Source organism: Mandrillus leucophaeus, unplaced genomic scaffold, assembly GCF_000951045.1.
Source record: "Mandrillus leucophaeus isolate KB7577 unplaced genomic scaffold, Mleu.le_1.0 Scaffold235, whole genome shotgun sequence".
Taxonomy (NCBI): domain Eukaryota; kingdom Metazoa; phylum Chordata; class Mammalia; order Primates; family Cercopithecidae; genus Mandrillus; species Mandrillus leucophaeus.
The window spans coordinates 3,637,150-3,661,859 of NW_012102421.1; the positions used below are offsets into that span (position 1 = coordinate 3,637,150).

Below are 24,710 nucleotides of genomic sequence, written 5' to 3' on the forward strand. Positions count from 1 at the left end.
GAAACATACATAAATTCCTGGAAACAGACTGAACCAGGAAGAAACTGAAACCCCGAACAGACCAATAATGAGTTCTGAAATTGAATCAGTAATTTAGAAACCTACCAACCAGAAAAAGCCTAGGATCAGATTGACAGCGTTATTCTACCAGAGATATAAAGAAGAGCTGGTACCAATCCTACTGAAACCATTCCAAAAAATTGAGTAGGAGGAATTCCTCCCTTATTCATTATATGAGGCCAGCATCATTCTGATATATAACAAAAAGAGAAGACTTCAGGTCAATATCCCTGTTGAACATAGATGCAAAAATCTGTAACAAAATACTAGCAAACTGAATTTAGCAGCACATCAAAAAGCTAATCCATCACGATCAAGTAGGCTTTATTCCTGGGATGCAAGATTGGTTCAACATATGCAAATTAACAAATGTGATTAATCACATAAATAGAACTAAAAACAAAAAACATGCAATCATCTCAATAGGTGCAGAAAAAGCTTTCAGTAAAATTCAACATGCCTTCATGTTAACCCTCAACAAACTTGACATTGAAAGTACATACCTCAAAATAATAACTGTCATCTATGACAAAGCCACAGCCAATGTTATACCTAATAGGCAAAAGCTGGAAACATTCCCCTTGAGAGATGGAACTCTCACCACTCCTACTTAATATAGTACTGGAACTCTCAGTCAGAGCAATCAGACAAGAGAAAGAAATAAAAGGCATACAAATAGGAGAAGAGGAAGTCAAACTCTTTGCAGATTATATGATTCTACACCTAGAAAACCCCATAGTCTCTGCTCAAAGGCTTCTAGATCTGATAAACAACTTCAGCAAAGTTTCAGAATACAAAATCAATGTACAAAAATTAATAGCATTTCTATACACCAATAACATCCCAGCTGAGAAACAAATCAAGAATTTAATGCCACTCATAATAGCCACAAAAAGAATAAAATACCTAGGAATATTTGGGAGGCCAAGGCGGGTGGATCACAAGGTTGAGAGATCAAGACCATCCTGGCCAACATGGTGAAACCCCTTCTCTACTAAAAATACAAAAATTAGCTGAGCGTGATGGTGCACATCTGTAGTCCTAGCTACTCAGGAGGCTGAGGCAGGAGAATCACTTGAACCCAGCGGATGGAGGTTGCAGTGAGCCATGATCGCACCACTGCACTCCAGCCTGGTGACAGAGTGAGACTTTGTCTCAAAAAAAAAAAAAAAAAAAAAAAAAAAAAAAAAACCTAGGAATGCAGTAACCAGGAAGGTGAAAGATCTCTACAATTAGAATTACAAGAAACTGCTGAAAGAAATCAGAGATAACACAACAAATGTAAAAACATTCTATGCTCATGGATAGGAAGAATCAATATTGTTTAAATGGACATACTTCTCAAAAGCAATTTAAAGACTCAATGCCAGTCCTATCAGATTACCAAGAACATTTTTCACAGCATTAGCAAAAGCCATTCTGAAATTCTTATGGAACCAAAAAGGAGCCCAAATAGCCAAAGCAATCCTAAGCAAAAAGAATAAGGCTGGAGGCATCCTACTACCTGACTTCAAACTATACTACAAGTAACTAAAACAACATTGTGCTGGTACAAAAACAGTTACACAGACCAATGAAACAGATTAGAGAACCCAGAAATAAAGCCACACAACTACAACTATCTGATCTTTGACAAAGCTGATAATAACAAGCAATGGGGAAAGTTTACCCTATTCAGTAGATGGTGCTGGGATAACTGGCTAGGCGTATGCAGAAGATTGAAACTGGACCCCTACCTTTTACCATATGCAAAAATCAATTTAAGATGGATTAAATACTGAAATGTAAAACCCAAAACTATAAAAACCTTAGAAGAGTACCTAGGGAATAGTATTCTGGACATCAGCCCTTGCAAAGACTTCATGACAAAGATTCCAAAAGCAATTGCATCAAAAACAAAACTTGACAGGTGAACCTAATTAAACTAAAGAGTTTCTGCACAGCAAAAGAAACTGTCAAAAGAGTAAACAGGCAACCTAAGGACAGGAGAAAATATTTGCAAATTATGCATCCAACAAAGGTCTAATATCCAGAATCTGTAAAGAACTTAATAAGCAAAAAATGAACAACCCCATTAAAAATGGGTAAAGGACTTGAACATACACTTCTCAAAAAAGACATACATGTGGCCATCAAGTATATGAAAAAATGTTCAACGTCACTAATCATTAGGGAAATGCAAATCAAAACCACAATGAGATACCATCTTATACCAGTCAGAATGGCTGTTATTAAAAAGTCAAAAAATAACAGATGCTGGTGAAGTTTCAGAGAAAAGCGAACACTTATACACAGCTAGTGGGAATGTAAATTAGCTCAGCTACTGTGGAAAATAGTCTGGAGATTTCTCAAAGAACTTAAAAAGAACTACCATTCGACCCAGCAATCCCATTACTGCGTATATACCCAAAGGAATATAAACTGTTCTACCATAAAGATGCATGCACATTTATCTTCAGAGCAGTGCCATTCACAATAGCAAAGACGTGGAATCAACCTAGATCTCCATCAACAGTGGACTGGCTTAAAAAAAAATGTGGTATGTATACATCATGGAATCCTATGCAGCCACAGAAAAAGAACAAGATCATGTCCTTAACAGCAACATGGATGCAGCTAGAGGCCATTATCCTAAGCAAATTAATGTGGGAACAGAAAACCAAATACCACATGTTCTCCATAAGTTGGAGCTAAACCTTGAGTACACATGGACACAAAGAAGGGAGCAATTAACATCAGAGCCTGCTTGAGAGTGAAGGGTGGGAGGAGGGTGAGGATTGAAAAACTGCTTATCGGGTATTGTGCTGATTACCTAGGTAACAAAATTATCTGTATACCAAATCCATGTAACACATAATTTACCCACATAACAAACCTGCAAATGTGCCCCTTGAACCTAAAATAAAAGTTAGACAGAAAAAAAAAAAAACATAATAACTGTGGTTACTGTGGCATGCATCTGTACTTCCAGTAACTCGAGAGGCTGAGGTGAGTGAATTGCTTGTTCCTAGGAGTTCAAGTCCCGCCTGGGCATCATAGCAAGACAGTGTCTCTAAATACATAAATAAAAGTGATATACAAAAATAGGTTCCATTCTTTTTCACCAGCAACGAGCAGTTAGATATTTTAAAATGCAATTTCCAACACAATTAGCCACAAAATTAAGTATCTAGCAATACATCTAAACAAAATATTTATAAAAATGGTGTGGAAAATTTTTACAATTAAAGAAATTATAATCGTTTATTAAAGAACTAAATAAATTGACAGGTATTTTATATTCACGATAGGAAAACTCAATGTTATCAAATTATCAATCTTCTAAATTAGTCAATACATTTAATACAATTTCAGTCAAAATCCTGATGGGATTTTTAACAAAACTTGATTGATAAAAAGTGATTTTAAGATTTGTGTGGAAAACCAAAGGGCCAACATTAAGACAACTTTAAAGGATAAGTTGTGCAGAGGTGGGATGGTTGTGGGGGAGGTGGAAGAGAGAACTTGACCCATCTAATATAACTTATTATTGAAGCTAGAGTAATTAAATTAGTGTCATACTCATTCACAAATAAACAAACAGACCAATGGAAACTGAAGATAACATAGAATCAGATATAAGTATATTTTGAAACTTGATTTTTGACAAATTGATTATGCACTGCAGATCTATAAGGAAATGAACTATTTAATAAATGTTACTAGTACAATTGGTTATCCAAATGGAAAAAAAAAAATACTCTCCCTCACACAAATGCACACGTGCACGAACACACACAAACACATATCCTGCAAAATTAAGTTCCAATTTGATTAAAGGCTTAACTGTTAAAATCAAAATCTTAAAACTCTTGGGAGAACATTTAAGATAATATTTTATGACCTTATAAGGAAAGGGCAAGCAGTAAAGAGTTCTTAAGACAAAACACTAAAAGAAACAGAAAGAAAATATTAATAACTTTGACTGCATTAAAATTGCAAACTTCTGTTAGCCCAAAGTCATAATAAACAAGGTGAGAAAGTAAGATACAGGCTGGGAGAAGAGATTTGTGATATATAGAATGAAAAAATACAAGTATGTATAAAAACATATACATGTAACTCAATAAGGACAGCCTTAATGGGCACAAGATAGGAACCAGAAATTCACATATAGATATAGATGTCCAATAACTTTACGAGTAGCTATTCATTTTTCCATAATAACCAATAACATAAATTGAAATGGTAATATTATTCTGCACCCATTTTAAGTCTCATACAATCAAGCATTACAGGAAATGTGGAGTAAGTGGAACTTTTAAACATTGCCTTTGAGGATGTAAATTGGCAAAATCACTTTGGAGAACAGTTTGGCAAATATCTGGTATGCTTGAAGATGCATATATCCTAAAACCCAGCAGTTCAATTCCAGGGTACGTACCCTATAAAAACTCTTGACATGAGCACATAGAGACATGTACAGGGTGTTTATTCCAGCATTGTCTGTAATAGCAAAAGAAAACCACCAAAACTTTAGCCAATGGGGAAAAATACTTAAGTTGTGGTTTGATAATAACATGGAATTCTGTAGCAGTTTTTTTTTAAGTAAATGAATTAAAGACACAGTAATTTCAAAACAAAAATGTGTTAAAAAGAAGTTTCAGGAGAACACATAAAGTATGATACTGCTTTTTTTAAATTTTTAAAGATGTAAAATAACTACATATTGTTTGGAGATACAAATGGAGTAAAATTATTAAGAAATGTACGGGAACAATAAAATTCAAGACATTGGCTGCACCTGAGTAGGGAAAAAGGGTGATGAGTTTGGAAATTATGTGTTTGATGTGGGGCTTCAATTATATGTGTGTGTGTATATATATGTAGATATATATATGTAGAGATATATATACACACACACGCATATACATACACATATATTGGTTCTATCTCTTAAAGTAGGTGGTAGGTAAATGGGCTTTCATTGTACCCTTTAGCATCTTTACGTGTACTTAAATATTGTGTAAGACACTTCTAATAAACAGCAGAGGTTAATAACTACTAACATATTTTGAGCTCTTCATTATAAGTCTAGTTTTTCTAAACTTTCTAAACTTTACATGCATTCTCTCATTTGCTCTTAGTCTTTGAAGAGATTCTTTTATACCTCTTTAACAGGAATCTGAGGCCTTAAGAAATTAAATAATCTACCTATGGCCATATAGGTGTTAGGTGCCAGAGCCAGAATATGAAATGGGAGCAGTCTGACTTTTAAAAGCTCATACCTTTAATCTCTGTGAAGATTAATCAGCCTCTTTTTGAAAGACCTCATTAACTTCAAAGAATTCTTCATGCTAGTGCAACTACCATTTCTACCTCTGGATGCAGCTATAACTACAGCAATAGAGCACAACAGCTTTGGCCTCTAAATTCAGTGATTTTCTGAAGCTAGAAGAGCATTTGCTCAGGAGCACAGGGTATGAGTCATTTCCTTAGGTATCTGTTTATTCGTTCAACAAATATTTATCTAGAGCCTACATAGCACAGTGGTAAACCACAAGTTATTTCTTGTCTACATCATTTTTGCAGTTTGCCAAGCTTTTGGGACACAAATTTGAGATTTCCATTTTGATTTCCAGCGAAGGCAGGGAATGTTGTGATTAATTATTAGCCATTTTAGAACTTGCGACCTGGCTTACTGTGGAACTCACTTAAGCCTAACCATTGTTTACCTGAAAATTCACATGGTACCCCACCTTCACTAAAAAAAAAAAAAAAAAAGTATCTTGAAAAATTTTAATCTACTTCTAGCTAAACAAAGGACAAATGGAAATGAAAATATTATTTTTAAGTTTTATGTGATTACCTCCTTTTTCTCTCTGTATTTCCTTCTTTTTTTCCCCACAGATCGAAGAATATCTCTTTAACTCTTTCTACTCCAGTGAGATTTTGAGATGTTCCTTGACCACGTATTAGATACCTTGAAATTTTCCTTGACCATGTACTACATGTATTTTATACTCTGTACTTCCTTTTGTATGTGTGTGGAGACTTCATTGGATAGGCAGGAGTTCTGTACTTTCCACAAGATGCTGAGCTCCCAGTAGCTGATAGAAATGCTGAAATTGATGCATTGGGGTTTATACTTGTTTATTTTTGTTAAACATTTTTTACAACCTGTGACATAGAAGGCATGGGTTAACTTTAATTACATTCTCTGTAATTAAAATGGGTATACTGAATCTAAGTAAGGTTCCACCTAGAATAATGAACAGTGTAATTACGACTGTCTTGGCCAGTTTGTGCATGTGAACTTTATAGCTAATAACAGCTGTGCCTCTAAGTCATTGTGACCTCTTTTTAAATGATGCAAACCTAATAATGTGAAAAGTAGCCCTCATTTTTACTTCTTGTCCAATCCAATCCAGTGATTATCTGATAGAAGTATTGAAATACTCCATCTCATCTTTTCTTTAATCATTTATTTCCTTTTTTATATTGAATATTTTAGGGACCTGAAGGAATTGTGGGAATTCCAGGGCAAAGAGGTCGTCCAGGAAAAAAGGTAATTTTTTACATTTTCTTATGCAGGTTTTCTTTCTTCTGATGTATCCAGAGCTCCATAGACTGCTGTAATGTTTTTATTTGGACTAGATAGTAAAGTGGTAAATAATTATACATGTTGCTTTAAAAGATACATTTATATAAATTAATATTTAATTTCAGTTAGGAGTACTTATTATCTTGATTATTTGAAGGCAAATTTTCCATTTTGTAGTTTGTAGAAAATCTTGGCTTTTCTTTCTTTCTCTTGTTTTCCAGAAATTCTTTTAGTAGACCATGGGCAAGAAGAAAGATAAAAGGAAAATACTATACCATTTGTGCTATTCAATAATAATTTTAGTAAAGTATTTGAGGGAAAAGAATGTAACTATAATTATTTGTTGTTAATGTGTTTTTCTAAGTTGATTTTATTTTTTCCAAATATTAAGAACTTCAAATCAAGAATATTTTTATTTGCTTACTTTATTTTTTACTAATAATTGGTTGTATTTATAAAATTTTAATACATTATAATGAAAATTTGTATTTATATAAATGTAGAATCCATAGTCTATTCAAATATTGATGAAACATAAAAATGGTTTTCCCTTTGGACTATGACAGTTTTGAATTATTTATTGTAATTAACTTCAAGTCACACATATTTTGATTTTCAGAATCCAATTCTAGCATTTCTGCTGATATATACCTAGTCAGTCTTTCTCAGAATTTTTAGACAGTAGATAGGGATAATAAATAATGAAGAGAAACTAATGAGGTAATGTTTAATTGCCATTCTTATCTATTAAAAATAATTTCAATATTGAAGTTTTTTTCATCATATAGAGTGTTATGTCTAAAATCAACATTAATAGTGAGACAGCGCAAGTCTTTGTATAATAACAACCTGCACCACTGGAAAAATAAAATAAAGCCTCTTAACTGTTATAAATCCCAAAAATTTCCTATCCAGCTGTGTTCACAGTAGTTTTTCTTTGTGTCTTCTTGCTTATTAGTAATAGAACAGGTTGGTTCTCACTTAAGAAATGAAAAATAACACAGTGTTGTTTAAGAGCAGCTGTATTTTGGTGCTAAAGAAAGGTCAGTTTGTCAGCGGGGTGTGGTGGCTCACACCTGTAATCCCAGCACTTTGGGAAGCCAAGGTGGAAGGATCACTTGAGGTCAGGAGATCGAAACCAGCCTGGCCAACATGGTGAAACCCTGTCTCTACTAAAAATACAGAAAAATTAGCCAGGCGTGGTGGCGGGAGCCTGTAATCCCAGCTACTTGGGAGGCTGAGGCAGGAGAATTGCTTGAACTTGGGGGGCAGAGGTTGCAGTGAGCCGAGATCACACCACTGCACTCCAGCTTAGGTGATAGAGTGAGACTGAGTCTCAAAAAAAAACAACAACAAAAAAGAAAGGTCAGTTTGTCTAATAGAAAGCAGAAGACAGTTAGTTTTCAGAAAGATGTAAAATGATGTAAAAATCTTACAGATTTTTCAAGGTGCCCTCCAGGCCAATGAGTGATGATCCTGAATGTACAGAACTGCACACTGGAGCTCTTTTTGTATTGAACAGACCTTTTTGCATTGAAATTCTCTATAGAAACAGACTTTTCAAAGACCTTATTATTTCTTATAGTAACAATACATACATGCATATTTACATACGTATATAGCAAAATTCAAAAGTTAAAAAAAAATGGTTATTTGGAATTCAGCATGAGCACCAGATACCCCCTGCTTGTTTGGTCAAAAATTTTTTTTATCTTTTTCCAAAATTACTTTTATTTTTTAAAATAACTTATGTGGTGATGGCATGTTATTATTGTTAGTGGTGGTCTGTAATACTGTTAACTAAATATTCCTCAGGAGCTATTCAGGAATATGATATAGTTAATTAATCTAAGTATAAATTTTTTTCTTATGTTTCTCTCTTAATAATGTCTTCCACAGGGTGATAAAGGACAAATAGGACCCACAGGAGAAGTTGGAAGCAGAGGTTCTCCTGGAAAAATTGGGAAAAGTGGTCCTAAGGGTGCCAGAGGAACTAGAGGTGCTGTGGTCAGTATTTGATTTACTTCCAGAAGTGAGTCACTGTGGATGGGAAAGAAATGTATCCATGCCCTTAAAGTTTCATCCCTTGATTAGCTTTACAGAGAAGGCAATAGTTCCATTGAAAATAATCTACCTCCATGGGATGTGGAGAATTGTAAGCATTCCACAGTACTTAAATGGCTTAGTGGTTTCTGGACATGAAAAAGGAAAGAGAAAAAAAAATGAAAATGGAAATAAAATATGAAATGAGGTTTTAAAAAATAAGATTATAACTCCTAACCAAAGTAGGAAATTTTATATGGCCAGCACTTAAAATTGGGATTTAGTATCTGTATAAAACTATGCTGTCATGATTGACAAATTGCTTTGAAAATCAGGTTTACTTGAAATGGATTTTCTTTCTCTGGTTGGAAACAAACCTGCTTTATCTGGATATTATTTTTCTAACCAATTGTGATAAATCTATCATCTAATTTTATCTTCAATCTTTCTCAGGAACTTTGCATGATATTAGGAACAAGTATAGCATGATACTTATGAACTCATATATTAGCTGAATTATATTGCAAATATATTTAGACCTGTTCTGAAAGTCACAGCATGAAAGAGATGCAAAATATTTAAAAGATTATCTAATTGAGTCTTCTGTTTCATAAGCTTTTTTACAAAATGCATGTGTATTTCCATTTAGTGTAGTCTCCATTTAAATGTCACAAGTACTAGACTTCACTAAGGCTTTTCAGAGATCATCGCATAATCAATTTGTTGTCTGAGGAAAGTTTGCCTCAGGCTCATTTCGGTATTCCATTCCTTACTGTGATCTAGGCCTTTCTTACTTTCTTTTATTTAAATTACTAGCATTTCTCTGTCTTTGACCTGTGTACAAAAACATTTTATAATGTTATTAATTTTTAAATTTGACGTGTTCCCAACCTACCTTCCCAAGAGGTTTCACCAAATTTACACTCCCACCATCAACATTTCATATCACTTCTTTTGATGTTTGCCAATCTGATAAGTGAGAATGTGTATTGCATTTTTTCTTTCTATTTACACTTTCCCAGTTGCACTTTTTTCTTTATGGAAGTTGCCTGTTCATATATACTGCACATTGAATTGTTGCCTTTTTCTTATTGATTTGCAATCACTCCTTATATACTTAAAAAATTAATACATTTTTGTTAAATATGTTATAAAATATATTACAAATGTTTTCCTTTCTGTAATTTATCTTTTAATTTTGTATATCCTTTGCTGTATAGATCATTTTAATTTTTATATGGTCAAACTTGTCGGTCTTTTCCCTTGTAGTTTCTGTGTTTTATTTTACTAGAAATGCCTTCCCTACCTAAAGGATCTAAGAATATTCTTCCATATTCTTCTAATACTTTTATAACTTTATTTTTACCCTTAACTCTTTAAGACATATGGAGGTTTTTATGGATTTTTGTGGGGTTTTTTTCATGTAAGGTGTAGAAGACTAATTTTATTTTTTCCAAACTTACAGACAGTTGTTCCACTTCCATTTATTGAGTGGTCAGTCTGTTTTCTGCTTTTTTGAAATGCTACTCTTACCATAAACTGAATTCTCAAATATTCATTGGTGTGTTCTTATTCTACTTTATTCTCTGAATCTAGTAGTCTATTTCTGGGTCAATACCACACTATTTTACTTACTGTACTATTGTGATAGTTTCTGTTAGGGCAAATACTTCATAATTCATTTTATAAGAATGTTTGGCTCTTGCTATGATCTCCTCTTTTTTCTGTTTTGTTTTGTTTTGATCTCCTCTTTCATATGAACTTTCTATTTCCTTCAATGCTGAATCTTTCTATAAACACCTTATGTCTTTTTATTTACTCATATCTGCTTACATATTCATCAATAAAATATTTCCCTTATCTCTGTTCTTTAATCTTTCTTGTTAAGTTTATTCTTAGTATTTTTGTTTCTTGTTTTGTTTTTGTTTTGCTTTGCTTTTGAGTTTTATTCTCAGTGTTAATATAATCCTTTTTCTGTTACATCAACTTAGTGGTGCTGTTGGTGCCATTATATTTTGATCTTATATCCACTTTAGCGAATGTAGATGATTCTCGTAGGGATTCTTTAAGTAAATAATATTGCCTCCCCTTATTTGCTTGTCTGAATTGCTACATTGATTAGAACTTCTACTATAGCAGTGAATAGAAGTCATGATGAAGAAAACCTTGTCTTTTGGGCCTGTCTTTAGTGAAAATGCTTCTAATGCTTATAATGTCAAGTGTTGTTTACAGTTGTTTTTTAGATATACCATTTATTTGTTTAAAGAAATTTCTTTTCGTTCTTAAATGAGAGTTTTGACCAAGAGTAGATGTTGAATTTTATCAAATCCTTTTACAGTATTTGTTTAGCTAATCCCATGCTTTCTCTCCTTTGTTTGTAAATATAAGAAAATTCATTAGTAGATTTCCAAAAGTTGAATCAACCATGAGTTCCTAGGATAAATCTTAAGTATAATTATATTATTATTTTAATGCAAATGGATTTCATTTTTTAACATTTTATTTAAGAGTTTTATTTTAGCTTATTGAATTTAGTTTACCTTAAAAGTTTTGCATTTGTATTTGTAAGCAAAGTAGGCCTATTTCTTCATTCTATCGTTCCTCATTCCATCTTTTTTTTAATGTTTACTATCACTAATTGGATTTAGGTATAAGTGTTAAACAAGTCATATAAAATGGGTTGGTAAATTTTTCGTATTTTTCTGTGCTCTGTAACAGTATGGGACATAGATATTGTGTCTGTTCTTCAAAGGTTTTATAAAACTTGCTATTAAAACAATCTGAGCTGATTGTTATTTTATTAGCAGTAGATCTTTGGCTTTCTTTTCAAATTTTGTATCTTCTGAAATAAATTTTTGAAATTTTTCTTAAAAATTATTTATTTCATCTAGATTTTCATATTTAGTAAGTGAAACTTGAAATTACTATTTTCTTATAATTAAATGTTTTTCCTGTGGTTATGTCCTTCTTGTTTCTAATGTTGTTTTATCGTGTCTGCTCTTTACTGTGATCAGATTTGCCAAATATTTTGTTATTTTATTAGTCAGTTCAAAGTGTCTACTTGGTTTTTCACTCAACTTTTTAAAATGGTTTTCTGATTCGCTAATTTATGCTTTAATATTAATCTCTTCTTGAATTAAATGTCTGGCCCATTTATGTAATTTATTTAATAAATACATTATGAAGCTAACTGTCTCCTTTTGAGTGCCACTTTGGCCATATTCCCATATTTTTATGTTTGTGTTTTTACCATCATTTACTTATGAATAGCTTGCAATTTCAGATTTTATTTTCTTCTAAATAAGAGTTATCTTAAAGGATCTTTCTTTTTAAGTAGATTTTTAATTTTTATTGCTCATTTTTAATTACATTGCATTATAGCCAGAGGATGTGACCTATATGATTTCTGCTTTGAGGAAATTTACTAAAATCTTCTTTGAGGCCTAATATACTCAAGTTTTGTCAAAAGATTATGCATTCCTTTTTCTCTCTTCTTTTCTTTCTTTCTTTTTGTTTTTTGGGGCTAATAAACAGTCCTAAGTATTTCTGTTAAATCAAGTTGTTAGCTAAGCTACTTAAATCCTTATAGCTTTCTTACTGCTTTTTTTTTCTTGCTATTTGAGTCATTGATTTCTCAAAACAGAGTTTGAGGTCTGCTTATCATGTTTTCTACCCGCTTATTTTTGGAAGGTTACATATTTTGCATACATATTTTAGGTACATAAAGGTTCATTTTTTCTTTTACGAACTGCACATTTTATTTCTTGTTATATTGGCTTTAGAGTCACTTGGAGTCAGCAGCAGTCTTTAGCATTGCCTGCTTTTTGCGCAACAGTTTCCACACTCATTCACTTATCTTCTAGGCAAATGCTACCATCAGTTACCCAGCACAAGTAGAATCGGAATACCTGACTCCTTTCCCCAGTTAGTCACCTGAACCTATCTTGCCCCTTCAATGTCTTGATTTCGGCATTTGAAATTTCCTTGAGACTATTTGGACATCTGCAACAACTTTTTTCTTTGCATATTTTCAGTCCTAATTTTCTATCTCAGATTACAAAATTTTGGTCCACTGATGATGTTTACTTATTTTCCAGTATTGTTATTACAAATAAATACCTTTATTTTCTCTCTCTCTTTTTTGTTGAATGGGACTATTGAAACAAGCATATGTCATTCAGCCATCTTGAGCTAATGAATAGTGAGTAGTTACATTCTATTCTAGATTATTCACCTAGGTAATGGCTGAATTCTTATTAATGTTTTAAAATTAATTTTGTGCAGTTCCTTTTTTAGACTGAAACTTGTTCTTAACTGAATGAGTCTAAATTTACTGATCAATGGTTAATAGTTGCAATGTGAACTTTTTTAGAGCTGGGACTTTATAGAAATCATCAAATACAGTGAAGCAGTATGATTAAATGGGAAATACTATATATGCAGAAACAAGAGACTTAGTTCTAGTATGATATTTGGCAAGTCACATACCTATTCTGTGCCTTAATTTTCTCATCTTCTATTTGTTTTGAGAGTCAAATAGGAGAGTCAATATGGAATCTTTTTGATAATATGAAATATAGGACTTCTTCTGGGGTTTTCTTTGGGGTTTTTTTTGTTTTTTGTTTTGTTTTGTTTTGTTTTTTGCTTTTTCAGTTGAGCAATCTATTCAGTAGGCTAAGGGCATTTGCTGATTAGTCTTTATAGATGGTTTCACCATCTACAAAATATTGATAATAAGAGTAATCATAGAGTAACTATTACATGTACGTTGTCAACTATTTCTCTTTTAATAACTTTGACCAGGACTAAAACCATATTCATCAAAGCATCTGAAACTAAAAATGAGTATGGAGTTCTGGATCCTGTAGTGACAATGTCAAAAACTCTCAAGTTGCACTCTCTAATATTCAGTGACCACATCTGGCACAAACTTTGACAGATGTAAACCACATTTCCAATAATTCGTTTTAGGGACCAGCAGGATTCTGACAACTGAAAGTATTTTTTAAATATGATTAAGGATGGTTTATATCAGAAGTAAACCAAAAAGACATTTGTTACAGAACTTTTTGTGTTTCAGAAAAAAAAATAGACAAAAGTTGGGGTGTTATTTTTGGCTTTCCTACTTCAAACTAGGTAAATTTCAACCGTGAAAAATCTAAAGGTAACAATTTAAATAATAGGAGTACAAGTCTAATGATTTAGACAATTCTCTACTTTCGCTCTCTCACTAATATTTACTTTGTTTTTTAGGGACATTTAGGATTAATGGGACCTGATGGAGAACCAGGAATTCCAGGGTATAGGGTAAGTATTTATAACTGAAAAAATATATTCACATGAAAACATTTTTATTAAAGATGATATCCCAAATATGCAAATTACTATGAAATCTCTCTGATAAACCTTTCTAACATATTTAGGCCTCATCCTCCCAGACAGTGAATCCTATTTTTCATTTCAGAATAATACAATATCTAATACCTAGATAGAGCATGTATAAATGTCTACTTGTCCTTTTGTAGGGCCATCAGGGTCAACCAGGACTCTCTGGATTGCCAGGACCTAAAGGAGAAAAGGTTTGTGTATATATTGGCTTTTTAATCCTGAAGTTAAACGTTGAGTTCATGAATTATTCCTGAAAGACTGCATGGAAAAATTTTCCAGGAATAAAGGAAGCACTTTTAAAGTTGAAAATTTTACTAATTCCGGAAGAAAAAAATAAATATCAAGGAGCTAAAATTTAAATAAATTATTAAAATATCTTCCACGGGTTGTTTCAAGATTGAGCTGAAATAATATATGTGAAAATATTTGTAGAGCTTTGTAAGAGTAAAATTAATTATTTAAAGAAATTGTAAGGCTCTAGATTAAATGATTAATTTTAGTACATTTATATTAGAGTCTTTGGGGCAGGAGTCAGGATCAAGAGATCTTGACTGTTGCCCAGGTTGGATTCAAACCAATCAAGCAATCCTCTCACCCCAGGCTCCCAAGTAGCAGGTACGACAGTTGCATACCACCGCACCTGTCTCATTGATATTAAAGATTAAAATTTTTTGATGATTTAGGAATAACTACAGCAGTAATCTTAATTTATGGTATCATTGAAACCTGACACTTTTAAGAAAAGTTCTGAGCTGCTTCTTATATAATTAAAGGGGATTGATACTTCCAAGAAGAATCCTGTACAAATTACAACTCTGTATAAAATACCATATGCCTAGTTTCTTACATCAAAGTTTTCCACTTAAAAAAGGTAAAATCAAATGCATTTCCTAATATATTTAAAAGTAATAGGTTGTGTATTTTTGAAGTTTATTTTATTTATTGAGTTCTATTTATAAATCATTATTTCATTTTAGGGCTACCCAGGAGAGGATAGCACAGTCCTAGGACCACCTGGGCCTCGAGGTGAACCAGTAGGTCTTTTTCTGAAATAATTCTGGTTATTCAAGATAAAATACAATTATATAATAGATTCACAACACCAATTACGTCTCTTCAAAGTTTTCTTTTGTTAGTTTTATCACATGGTTTAATAGGACAGTGATATTTATGGTCACAAAATTTAAATGATATTAAAATCTTTAATATGAAAAATACGAAGGTCATATTTTAGCATAATATATAGGGTTCATATAGTGACTTCCCAAATCTAACTTTCTGCATTGAAGGCATGATAGCAACTTTTATAAAGATTATCAGAAAACTTATACACTCTAGACATTTTAGGGTACATATTTCTTTAATTATCACATTCAGATTTATTTCTAAATATTAAAAAAATCTTATCTATGTACTTCTTATAACAGTTTACACACTATTGCCAAGTGATTTCAAAACCCCTCTACTGAGTTATTAGAACCAATAACCTTTAAAGATTACTGATCTGTAGACTTCTTATTAAACATTTTAAGGACTAACTATAACCATGGTTTCTAAAAAGTAGCTATTATAGCTTTGATTATCTGAATAACTGTCTCTATGTTCATATTTGACTAAAACAATGTCTAAAGAACATATGTAAATTAAATGAATTAAATGAAAATTATTAGTTCATAGAAACAAATATTATATAATTGGCTATATTTTCCATTTCTCACATAGTATTATATAGAGAAAAGGAATCCTAAGGCACAAGGATCAGAATATGTAGTCACTCCTGATATTTTGACCTGATTCTTTGGAGATGGCTGAAAGTTATACTTTGTTTTAGAAATGGACAAGAAAGATTCTAATATTTTCTGATTAAATCAAGCCATCTCATATAGAGGCAATAGGTATATAGACATCTAAAAGAATATGTAAGTTTCTTTATCAAATAATATTTTAGTCTCTCTAAACCACTAAGAGAGGGAAATATATGGAAATAATGTAAAAATCTTAAAGCAAATGGAAAAAATTTGGCAAAGGGAGTATAGTAGCGGTTGTTTTTCCCAGATTTAGGTATGCCAGGATCGAAGAATGTCACCTAAAATGTAATAAATATATTAAAAGTCTAGCATAGCAATAGTAGTTTTATCCAGTAGACATGGAACAGGCATGAAACTTAAACCACAAAGATTCTAAATAATTAAAGCAGAGTCAGAGATTATAGTATTGACATTATGTCTCTTACCTTTGTCCACATAAGAATAAGTTAAAATTTGTCAATTAGTGCTCTATAATAAATCCTACGTTTTTCCAATTAATTTCAATTTAAGTTTTTGTTCAGATGGTAGGTCCTGGTGGGTGCTGATATTTCATTTTATGGTAGATAATTTGATGATTTATTATATTAAAGATTTTCTATTAGAAATGTTCAGGAAAAGTAAGTCTGAGTTTATTAGATAATTTTTGGCTTAAGTATTAAAATTAATAAGTGTATTTTTTAGGTTAAATTAAAAATTTTTCAGATTAAACAATAGACTTTTATTCTGAGACTGTATCTCCCTCTATTGCCCAGGCTGGAGTGCTGGTTCACTGCAGCCTCGAACACCTGGGCTAAGTGATCCTCCTACCTCCCAAGTAGCTGGGACTGCAGGCTCATGCCACCAGGGCCAGCTAATTTTTATTTATTATTTTTTAATTTTTTTTAGAGACAGAGTCTCACTCTGTTGCCTAGGCTGGTCTCAAACCCTTGAGCTCAAGCGATTCTCCTACCTCAGCCTCCCAAAGTGCTGGGATTACAGGCATGAGCTAACACACCCAGCTAACAGTAGACTTTTTCATGAAGAATGGTAAAGTAGGATTTACTTTATAAATACCTTTTAAAAGATCACTCAAACATAATCTTTTGTAATTAATGGCATTATGTACTGAACTGTCCTGCTTAAATCTTTTTCAGTCATTTTAAAATTTAGTAAAAACGTAAGTTATTCCAGCATCATTTATAACATACTGTACTAATTGAAACGTTTTGTTGTTTTGTTGTTGCTGTTGCTGTTGTTGTTGTTGTTGTTGTTGTTGTTGTTGTTTGAGACAGAGTCTCACTCTGTTTCCCAGGCTGGAGAACAGTGGTGCAGACATGACTCACGGCAACCTCGACCTCCTGGGCTCAAGTGATCCCTCTGCTTCAGCCTCCCCAGTAGCTGGGACTATAGTCACATACCACCATGCCTGGCTAATTTTCAAATTATTTGTAGAGACAGGGTCTCACTTTATTGCCCAGGCTGGTCTCAAACTCCTGGGCTCCAGGGATCCTCCTGCCTCAGCCTCCAAAAGTGCTGGACTATAGCTGTGAGCCACCACACTTGGTGAAAATATTCATATTTTTAATTGGGCTGCATTTTTCAATATTTTTCCTAGTAGATTCATTATGAGATTTTTCTTTATATAATTCAATGGTTGGTGTATTTTTATGTTGTTCTTGGTATCATTGAAATTCAATATTTTGAAATTATTTAATGGAACTAAACAAATCATATATTTGGTTTTTTATTTTTGACAAAAGAATAAACCATATTAATCTTATCACCTGCATTCACATATACTTTGATCCAGCTGTAAAACTGTTTTGTGTGTGGTCTCTGTAGGGTCCAGTGGGGGAACAAGGAGAGAGAGGAGAGCCTGGAGCAGAGGGATATAAGGTAATTGCAAGTTATACCCCTTACTTCTGAATTTAAATAGGGTTCTCTGTGTTTCTATTCCATTTCAAGTGAAAATAAGCATTATCGAGATAATTAGTAATGTCTTATGTTTTTAATCCTAGAAGAAACGTCTTTCTACATTCTGTTCCTCCTTCCTAGAATCATCTTTGTCTTTTCCCACTTCTGCTTTTTCTCATCATTCAGATCTCAACTGAAATGTTACCCCTGAGAGGCCTTCTCTAACTGCCCTATCTAAAATAGATCTAGAACAATCAGTCACTCTGGACCATAATACTCAACTTCCTTCATGACATTTTGTGCTATATCATCTTGTCACCTTTTAAATATATTCGTTTCTTTGTTTATTGTTTGTCTTCCTCCACCAAAATGTAGGATCCATGAGAATAAAATCTTGTCTCTCGTTTTCATCATCATACCCCCAGTTTCTAGAACACAAAGTTCCTGGTATATAGTAGGAATTCAATAAAGAGGTGTCAAATAGATGGCTAAATACCTTTATATTCTCAAGGCTTAAGTCAATTCTTATCCTCTTCCATTCCTGAGAGGGATATTATATGACCAACTTAGCTAAAATTAGACTGTGTGTAGAATTATTCAGAGTCATTTTTTAGAATCACATTTGTTTTGAAGATGTTCTGTATTCCTGCCTTATGTCTCTTCCCTCTCTATTTACATTGTCAATTGTTTTACAGAGTTAGAGGTTGTCTCCTGTCTCCCTATTGTTCCTGTCTTATTCCTTTGCTCATAGCATTCTCTATTTGCCTATAATGTTATGTAATCTTTGCTTATGTAAATCCTTTATAATTTCACTCAAGTTTCCTTTTCCCCTGACCCACTAACGGTAATCTTGCTCTCTCCTGTAGTCCTGTAATAGTATTATTTATTTAAGTCATTCAACACAAACATTTTACCATCTTCTGTTGCTATTCTTTTTTTGCTAATTATTTTTAATGTGTAGGTGTCTTAGCTCCCCCAGTTTGCATATGTCTTCTTTCTTTCTTGTACAGTGTCTAGTTCTAATCCCTGTACATAATAAGTTTTTAATAATGAATTGATGAGTTAATTGATCTGATACATCTCTCTGTCAAGGTAATATTTCTGTGGTCATGTCTGAAATGCAGATTTGTATTACCCAAACTAAATGGACAAGATGATAGATAGATAACTGTCATTAATAAGTTGATTTTTCTCAAGCCAGAGGAATCTGAAAAATTAACTTTCAGTCCCTAAAACTCTCTTTGAAGCAGATGTTGAGAATAGTTCTAAATGTTTGTCAAATTGTTGCGATTACCATTTGTTTTTCTGTTTTCAAAGAAACATTTTTAGCAGGTTGTATGTGTTCTGTTTCTAATTTACATAACATTTGTATCTACAAGTGTTTCCTAACCCAAGGAATTGAGTGGATTTATTTGAAATTTACTTTTCTCTGAGTTGAGAAGCCAACCCAACTGCTTCCAGCATAATTTGAGAAGCCTCTTAAAGTTCCTCAGCTTTTTCTGTGCATAACTTCTTCACACAGTCTCAAGAAAACCAGGTTCTTGTAATATCTCATTTTGGCTTCTACCAACTACAGAACATTCAGTAGCTAAATCAGTATATTTACCAGCAAATGAACAGTTAACTATTCGCTTGAAAGGAGACAAGAATTTCCGCACTTGGCTAGCTGAAGAAAAGCCCTGCCAGCATTATTCTGGACAGTCATTCACTTTTCCCTAGATTCACTGTCTAATCTACTTCTCCTTCCCCTTGCTTGTATACCCCTGATTAAGTTTTCAACTGTAGATGTTTTATAAACTAGTTTGATCCATGTCTTCCTTTCTGTCTTATTTCTTCCTAAGTCCTTAGTCTTTAGGGATTGTTTTATGTATTGGTGATTCTATGCTAAACACTTAGCCATCTTGTGCCAGACAACCATGCTACTTGTATTGCTTAGCTCAGAATCATGAAATATCCAACTTTCTCCCTTGCCAAGTTTTCTCCTAGCACAAGTTTGATTTATACAGAGGAACCGTGCTTTATTTAGAATTAGGTTATCTTGTTATAGCTTCAGGTGATATTTTAAAATGTTTGCTTTTCTATATGGATATTGTCTACACTGATTTCCCTCTGCTAAACTGATGGTTAGCATTATCACCAAGCTTCTTTATTAGGATAAAATACATGTAATGTAAAATTTACCATTTTAACCATTTTAAACTTTACAACTCAGTGACATTTAGTACATTCACGTTGTGTGTAGTGGAGGAAAAATATCTTTTTCTTCTATCCTTCTGAATTCTTGGCTGGGGACCCTGTGACAAAAGGCAGATTAACAAGAGAAAAGCATACAGATTAATTTCATATAAATTTTATGTAACGTGGGAGCCTTCGTAAAAAAATAAAGCTCCAAAGAAACAGTTAAACCTCAGTATTTTTATGCTAGATTTGATGAGGAAGTCTTAGAAGAATGTAATAGGCCAAAGGTATGGGCTAAGATTAGTAAACTGGGGAAAACTGAGCAAGGACTGTTCATTCAGATTATTCTCTGTGTCCCTTCATTTATGGAGATAAGGATGCTCTTTTCCTCCACGTATAGGGAGGGCACCTCTCACATGAGTGTCTTATGACCTGCATCAAAGGAAGGTAAGAAAGTCCTTTCTGCACATGCTATCCCTCAGATTCCTTCAGCTTAAAATAGTCAATATTCCAAGATGCCGTATTTTGGGGTAGTATGTCTTGAACTCCATCATGTGAAACCATCACCATTGTATAGTTCCGAACATTTTCAACACTTCCAAAAGCAAGCCCCATACCCACCAAGCAGTCACCCCCTATTCCCCTGAGCCCCTGGAAACCACTTTTCTCTTTGTCTCTGGATTTGTGTATTCCGGATATTTCATATAAATAGAATCATACAACATACAGCCTTTTGTGTCTGGCCTCTTTCACTTAGCGTAATGTTTAAAAAGTTCATCCATGTTATAAAATATATCAACATTTGATTCTTTTTATGACTAAATAATCACCTGGCTTTAAAAAAAAATTGTTTATAGTCACAAACATCTTTGACCAAAGTCAAGGGTCCTGCTCATTACTATTAATGAATACTTATTTGTACTGACACACTTTATGTGTTATGTATTATAACATTTCTAAAAACCGTGTCTCTGGGCCAGGCACAGTTTCTCACGCCTGTAATCCCAGCACTTTGGGAGACCAAGGTGGGCAGATCATGGGGTCAGGAGATCGAGACCATCCTGGCCAACATGGTGAAACCTCATCTCTACTAAAATACAAAAAATTAGCTGGGTGTGGTGGCACGCACCTGTAGTCCCAGCTACTTGGGAGGCTGAGGAGGGAGAATCACTTGAACCTGGGAGGCAGAGTTGCAATAAGCCAATATTGTGCCACCACACTCCAGCCTGGCAACAGAGCAAGACTCCATCTAACAAAAAACAACAACAACAGCAAAAAAAAAAAAAAAAAAACTATGTCTCTCATCATTAAGCTTGCATTTGAGTGTCTGCCATGGGCCAGGAGACGAGCTAGGGGCCATGGATATTACATTGGACATCCCAGACACAATCTCTGTCCCCATGGACATCATATACATAAAAAACATGGGGAATAAGAACATTTAATCAGTATAAAAATAAACTTAGTGAATTTTAGCTATAAAATATGTACAGTTATTTCATGTTATTTCATAAAAGGAAAAACAATTATAGCTGTCATCCTGCAAACTAAAACTATACATCACATAGATCAAGATAAATTTATTTGAGGCTTGAGAGCCAGAGGACATGGAGGGAATAAACTTATTATCCTGGCAACAGCCACTTTTTAAAGGTATAAATGGAAACATTTTACTTAAAGGTATAAATGGAAACATAAATATCCAAGATTAACTCAAGCTAAACTTAGGAGAGATGAAGTCCCAGAAATACTTTGAATAAATTATATTGCATCTCAAAGTTCTTTTTGCGGGGTAAGTGGGAGCAGGTTGGCAATAGTCATAGAATTTTTATACACAATAAAATAACTAAATCCCAACTTGGTCTTTACTCCTTAGCATCAGACATACATATCTAAATAGCTATTAGACATCATCACAGGCACCTCAAACTCAGTAAGTGCCAAACCATTGTACCTCATCCTTTCCAAATTTGATCTGATCTTCCTCTTGTTATGTCCTTGGTTCAGTGAATAGTATCACCAGCCATTTAGATGTCTAAGCCAGTAGATGGATCCTCTGTCTCTCTCTCTCTCTCTCTCTCTCTCTCTCTCTCCCCCCCCGTCTCTTTCTCTCTCTTTCTCCCTCTCTCTGTCTGTCTCTCTCTCAATCTCTCTCTCTCTCTCTCTCTCACTCACTCTATCTCTATGAATCTCTTTTTCTTCCCCATACCCCTACTTATCTCTCACAGTCAGCCACTTCTTTTGGTTCTTAAATGTTTCTGGGATCTAGCTACTTTGTCCTACTTTAGTTCAGGCTCTCATCATTTTTCGCCAAAATTATTTCAATAGCTTCCCAACTAGACTCCCTGTCTCCAGTCATAGCCCTCTCAGGTCCATTTTCTGTCTAACATGTTCTGTCAGATGCATCCCTTTATTTGCCATGCTATTCCTTGCCAGAATGTCCTCACTTTACTGCCCGGAACACTCATTCTTCAAGATTGAACTTACCATTTCCCTTATAAAATGTTTCGTAAGTTCCTTTGGCCATTCAACTCATCCCACCACTAATATTATCTGACAAATTCATCACTTTCCATAACCTCTCCTGCATAATTTTGTAATAACATTTTCTATGGCATATTGAATTTTTACAATTACAAAAAAATGGTCATAGTCAATTTTTGGAGTGATAGAATGGACCAAAGTAGTTTTAATGAAACTCTTAGAATGCGGGTTTGTCTTGGTGAGATTTACATTCATACTTTACAAAGCTAGGAGAGGCAGTTGGCTATTCTATGATCATTCTGAAAATATTTCTGTAAAACTACATACAGGGATGGTGGAAAAGCCATAATTTGGCATGATAGTTTCGAGTTTTGTAGTTTGCTCATATTCTCACTCTCACTTCAGCTCCAGCTTTTCACCAGCCACTTCTTTCCTGAATCCTGTTTGATAAGTGACCTTCAAGTAGTCATATTTACTTACACCACACTCCCCCTTGATTGGCCAGATTCTGTTCATTGCTGGCTGTGCTCATGTTTTGCTAAGGGTCATGTGTGATTGTGGTTTCTACTTTAGTGTGGCCATGTGCTATATAGAAGCTTTCCAGACTAGCCTTTCTCTCTTGCCACTGTTCACTTCCTTAAACAGGTTTCATTTCCTTTATGAGGAAGTTGACACTTAAACCAAAAACATTTGCCTCAGAATGCAAACAAAGAAGCCTTCAATTGACTTTTCTGTAAGAATAAATATTGTTAACCTATGTATGCAATCTCATCTTCTAGCCCGGGAGATGGGACTGATAACTCTTTCCTAAGGCATTCTTTCTGTAATATACAGAAAATAGGAAGAAAGAAATCTGATTGAGTAGAACAGTAGGAGAAGGGATAAAAGAGATTACATGCAGAATTCTTCCTGTGTAACTGTCATCTGACACGCTTCTGGGTTGTTGCTAGTTTCTGTTTACACACTTGAAAAGGGAAATGTGGTAGGCCAGCATTCCTTCTTAGGAGAACTAAGGTGATGACGGATTGCCGAATGTCAGTCATGTGGTGTTTCTTGGTATTATAGTAATACTTCCCAGTGACTGCTCCCAGTCTTCAGCCCAGTAAATCTACCGTCCTAATAACTGTGAATTTAGTTTGTAAAAATGGAGACCATAGTACACTTTCAGAGGAGGAAGAGGTTGAAAAAGAAATGTATTCTCAAACTCTGTTCCTTTGGTTATTGACTATATTAGTTTCCTGAGGCTGCTGTAACAAATTACCACAAAATGGGTGGCTTACAACAATAGGTATGTAATTTTCTCAGTTCTAGAGACCAGAAATCCAAACTCAAGGGATCAACAGGGCCACACTCCCTCTAGAGGCTCTAGGGCCACACTCCTGCCTCCTCCAGTTTCTGGTGGCTGTCCGTTCCTAGGACTGCCTCTCCCCAGTCTCTGCCTGTGTCTTCACCTGGCCTTCTCCTCTGTTGTCTGTTTCAGTGTACCTCTGTGTCACTTATGCTCTTTAGCGGATTTAGGGCCCACATGGATAATCCAGGATAATCTTATCTTGAGATCCTTAACTTAATGACATCTGCAAAGACCCTCTCTCCAAACGAGATCACATTCACAGGTTCTGGGGATTAGGACATAGACACACATTTGGGAGGCCACCATTCAAGCTGCCACGTTAATTCACAAGAAAGAAAGAAAGAGAGAAAGAGAGAGAGAGAGAGAGAGAGGGAGGGAGGGAGGGAAAGAGAACCCTAAGTTGTTCTCAGTCACCATATCCAACAGCTATTATGTTCTTTTCTATTTCTAAGAAGATTCATAATCTCTATGACATTTAAGTTGAGCTTTGCAACACTTTGCTACCATTTTAAGTGAGAGTATCCTATTCTCTTAAGTCACATGTCTCTACTTACTCTAATAATGTAATCTTTTCTATTTGTAGGGCCATGTGGGCGTACCAGGACTAAGAGGTGCCACTGGACAACAAGGGCCCCCAGTATGTTTTGAAAGCATTGTTTCTAAAAATTAACATTAATATAACTTATTTGGTCTCTGCTTCATATGTGATTTTTATTTTGGTTTCTACTAAAGGGCGAGCCAGGTGACCAGGGTGAACAAGGACTAAAAGGAGAGAGAGGATGTGAAGTAAGTTGAAATTATTTAAGGTAATTTGAGATTTATTGTTAGCAATTTTAGAAAGCAGGAGCACAAGGAGTTGCTATTTATTGTAAGTCAAATTATCATTTATCACTGTAGAATATGGATCATTGTGGGCCTCTAA

At 34.0% G+C, this 24,710-nt stretch overlaps 1 protein-coding gene across 1 annotated transcript in view; it reads left to right on the forward strand.

Annotated features, from left to right (window-relative positions):
• COL24A1 (collagen, type XXIV, alpha 1) overlaps window positions 1-24,710 on the forward strand; it is a 438,816-nt gene that overhangs the window by 318,235 nt on the left and 95,871 nt on the right. The window contains exons 41-48 of the mRNA XM_011982146.1: window positions 6,554-6,607; window positions 8,543-8,650; window positions 13,940-13,993; window positions 14,212-14,265; window positions 15,052-15,108; window positions 17,704-17,757; window positions 24,372-24,425; window positions 24,521-24,574. Coding sequence (XP_011837536.1) covers window positions 6,554-6,607; window positions 8,543-8,650; window positions 13,940-13,993; window positions 14,212-14,265; window positions 15,052-15,108; window positions 17,704-17,757; window positions 24,372-24,425; window positions 24,521-24,574 — 489 coding nt within the window. The remainder of the gene's footprint in view (window positions 1-6,553; window positions 6,608-8,542; window positions 8,651-13,939; window positions 13,994-14,211; window positions 14,266-15,051; window positions 15,109-17,703; window positions 17,758-24,371; window positions 24,426-24,520; window positions 24,575-24,710) is intronic.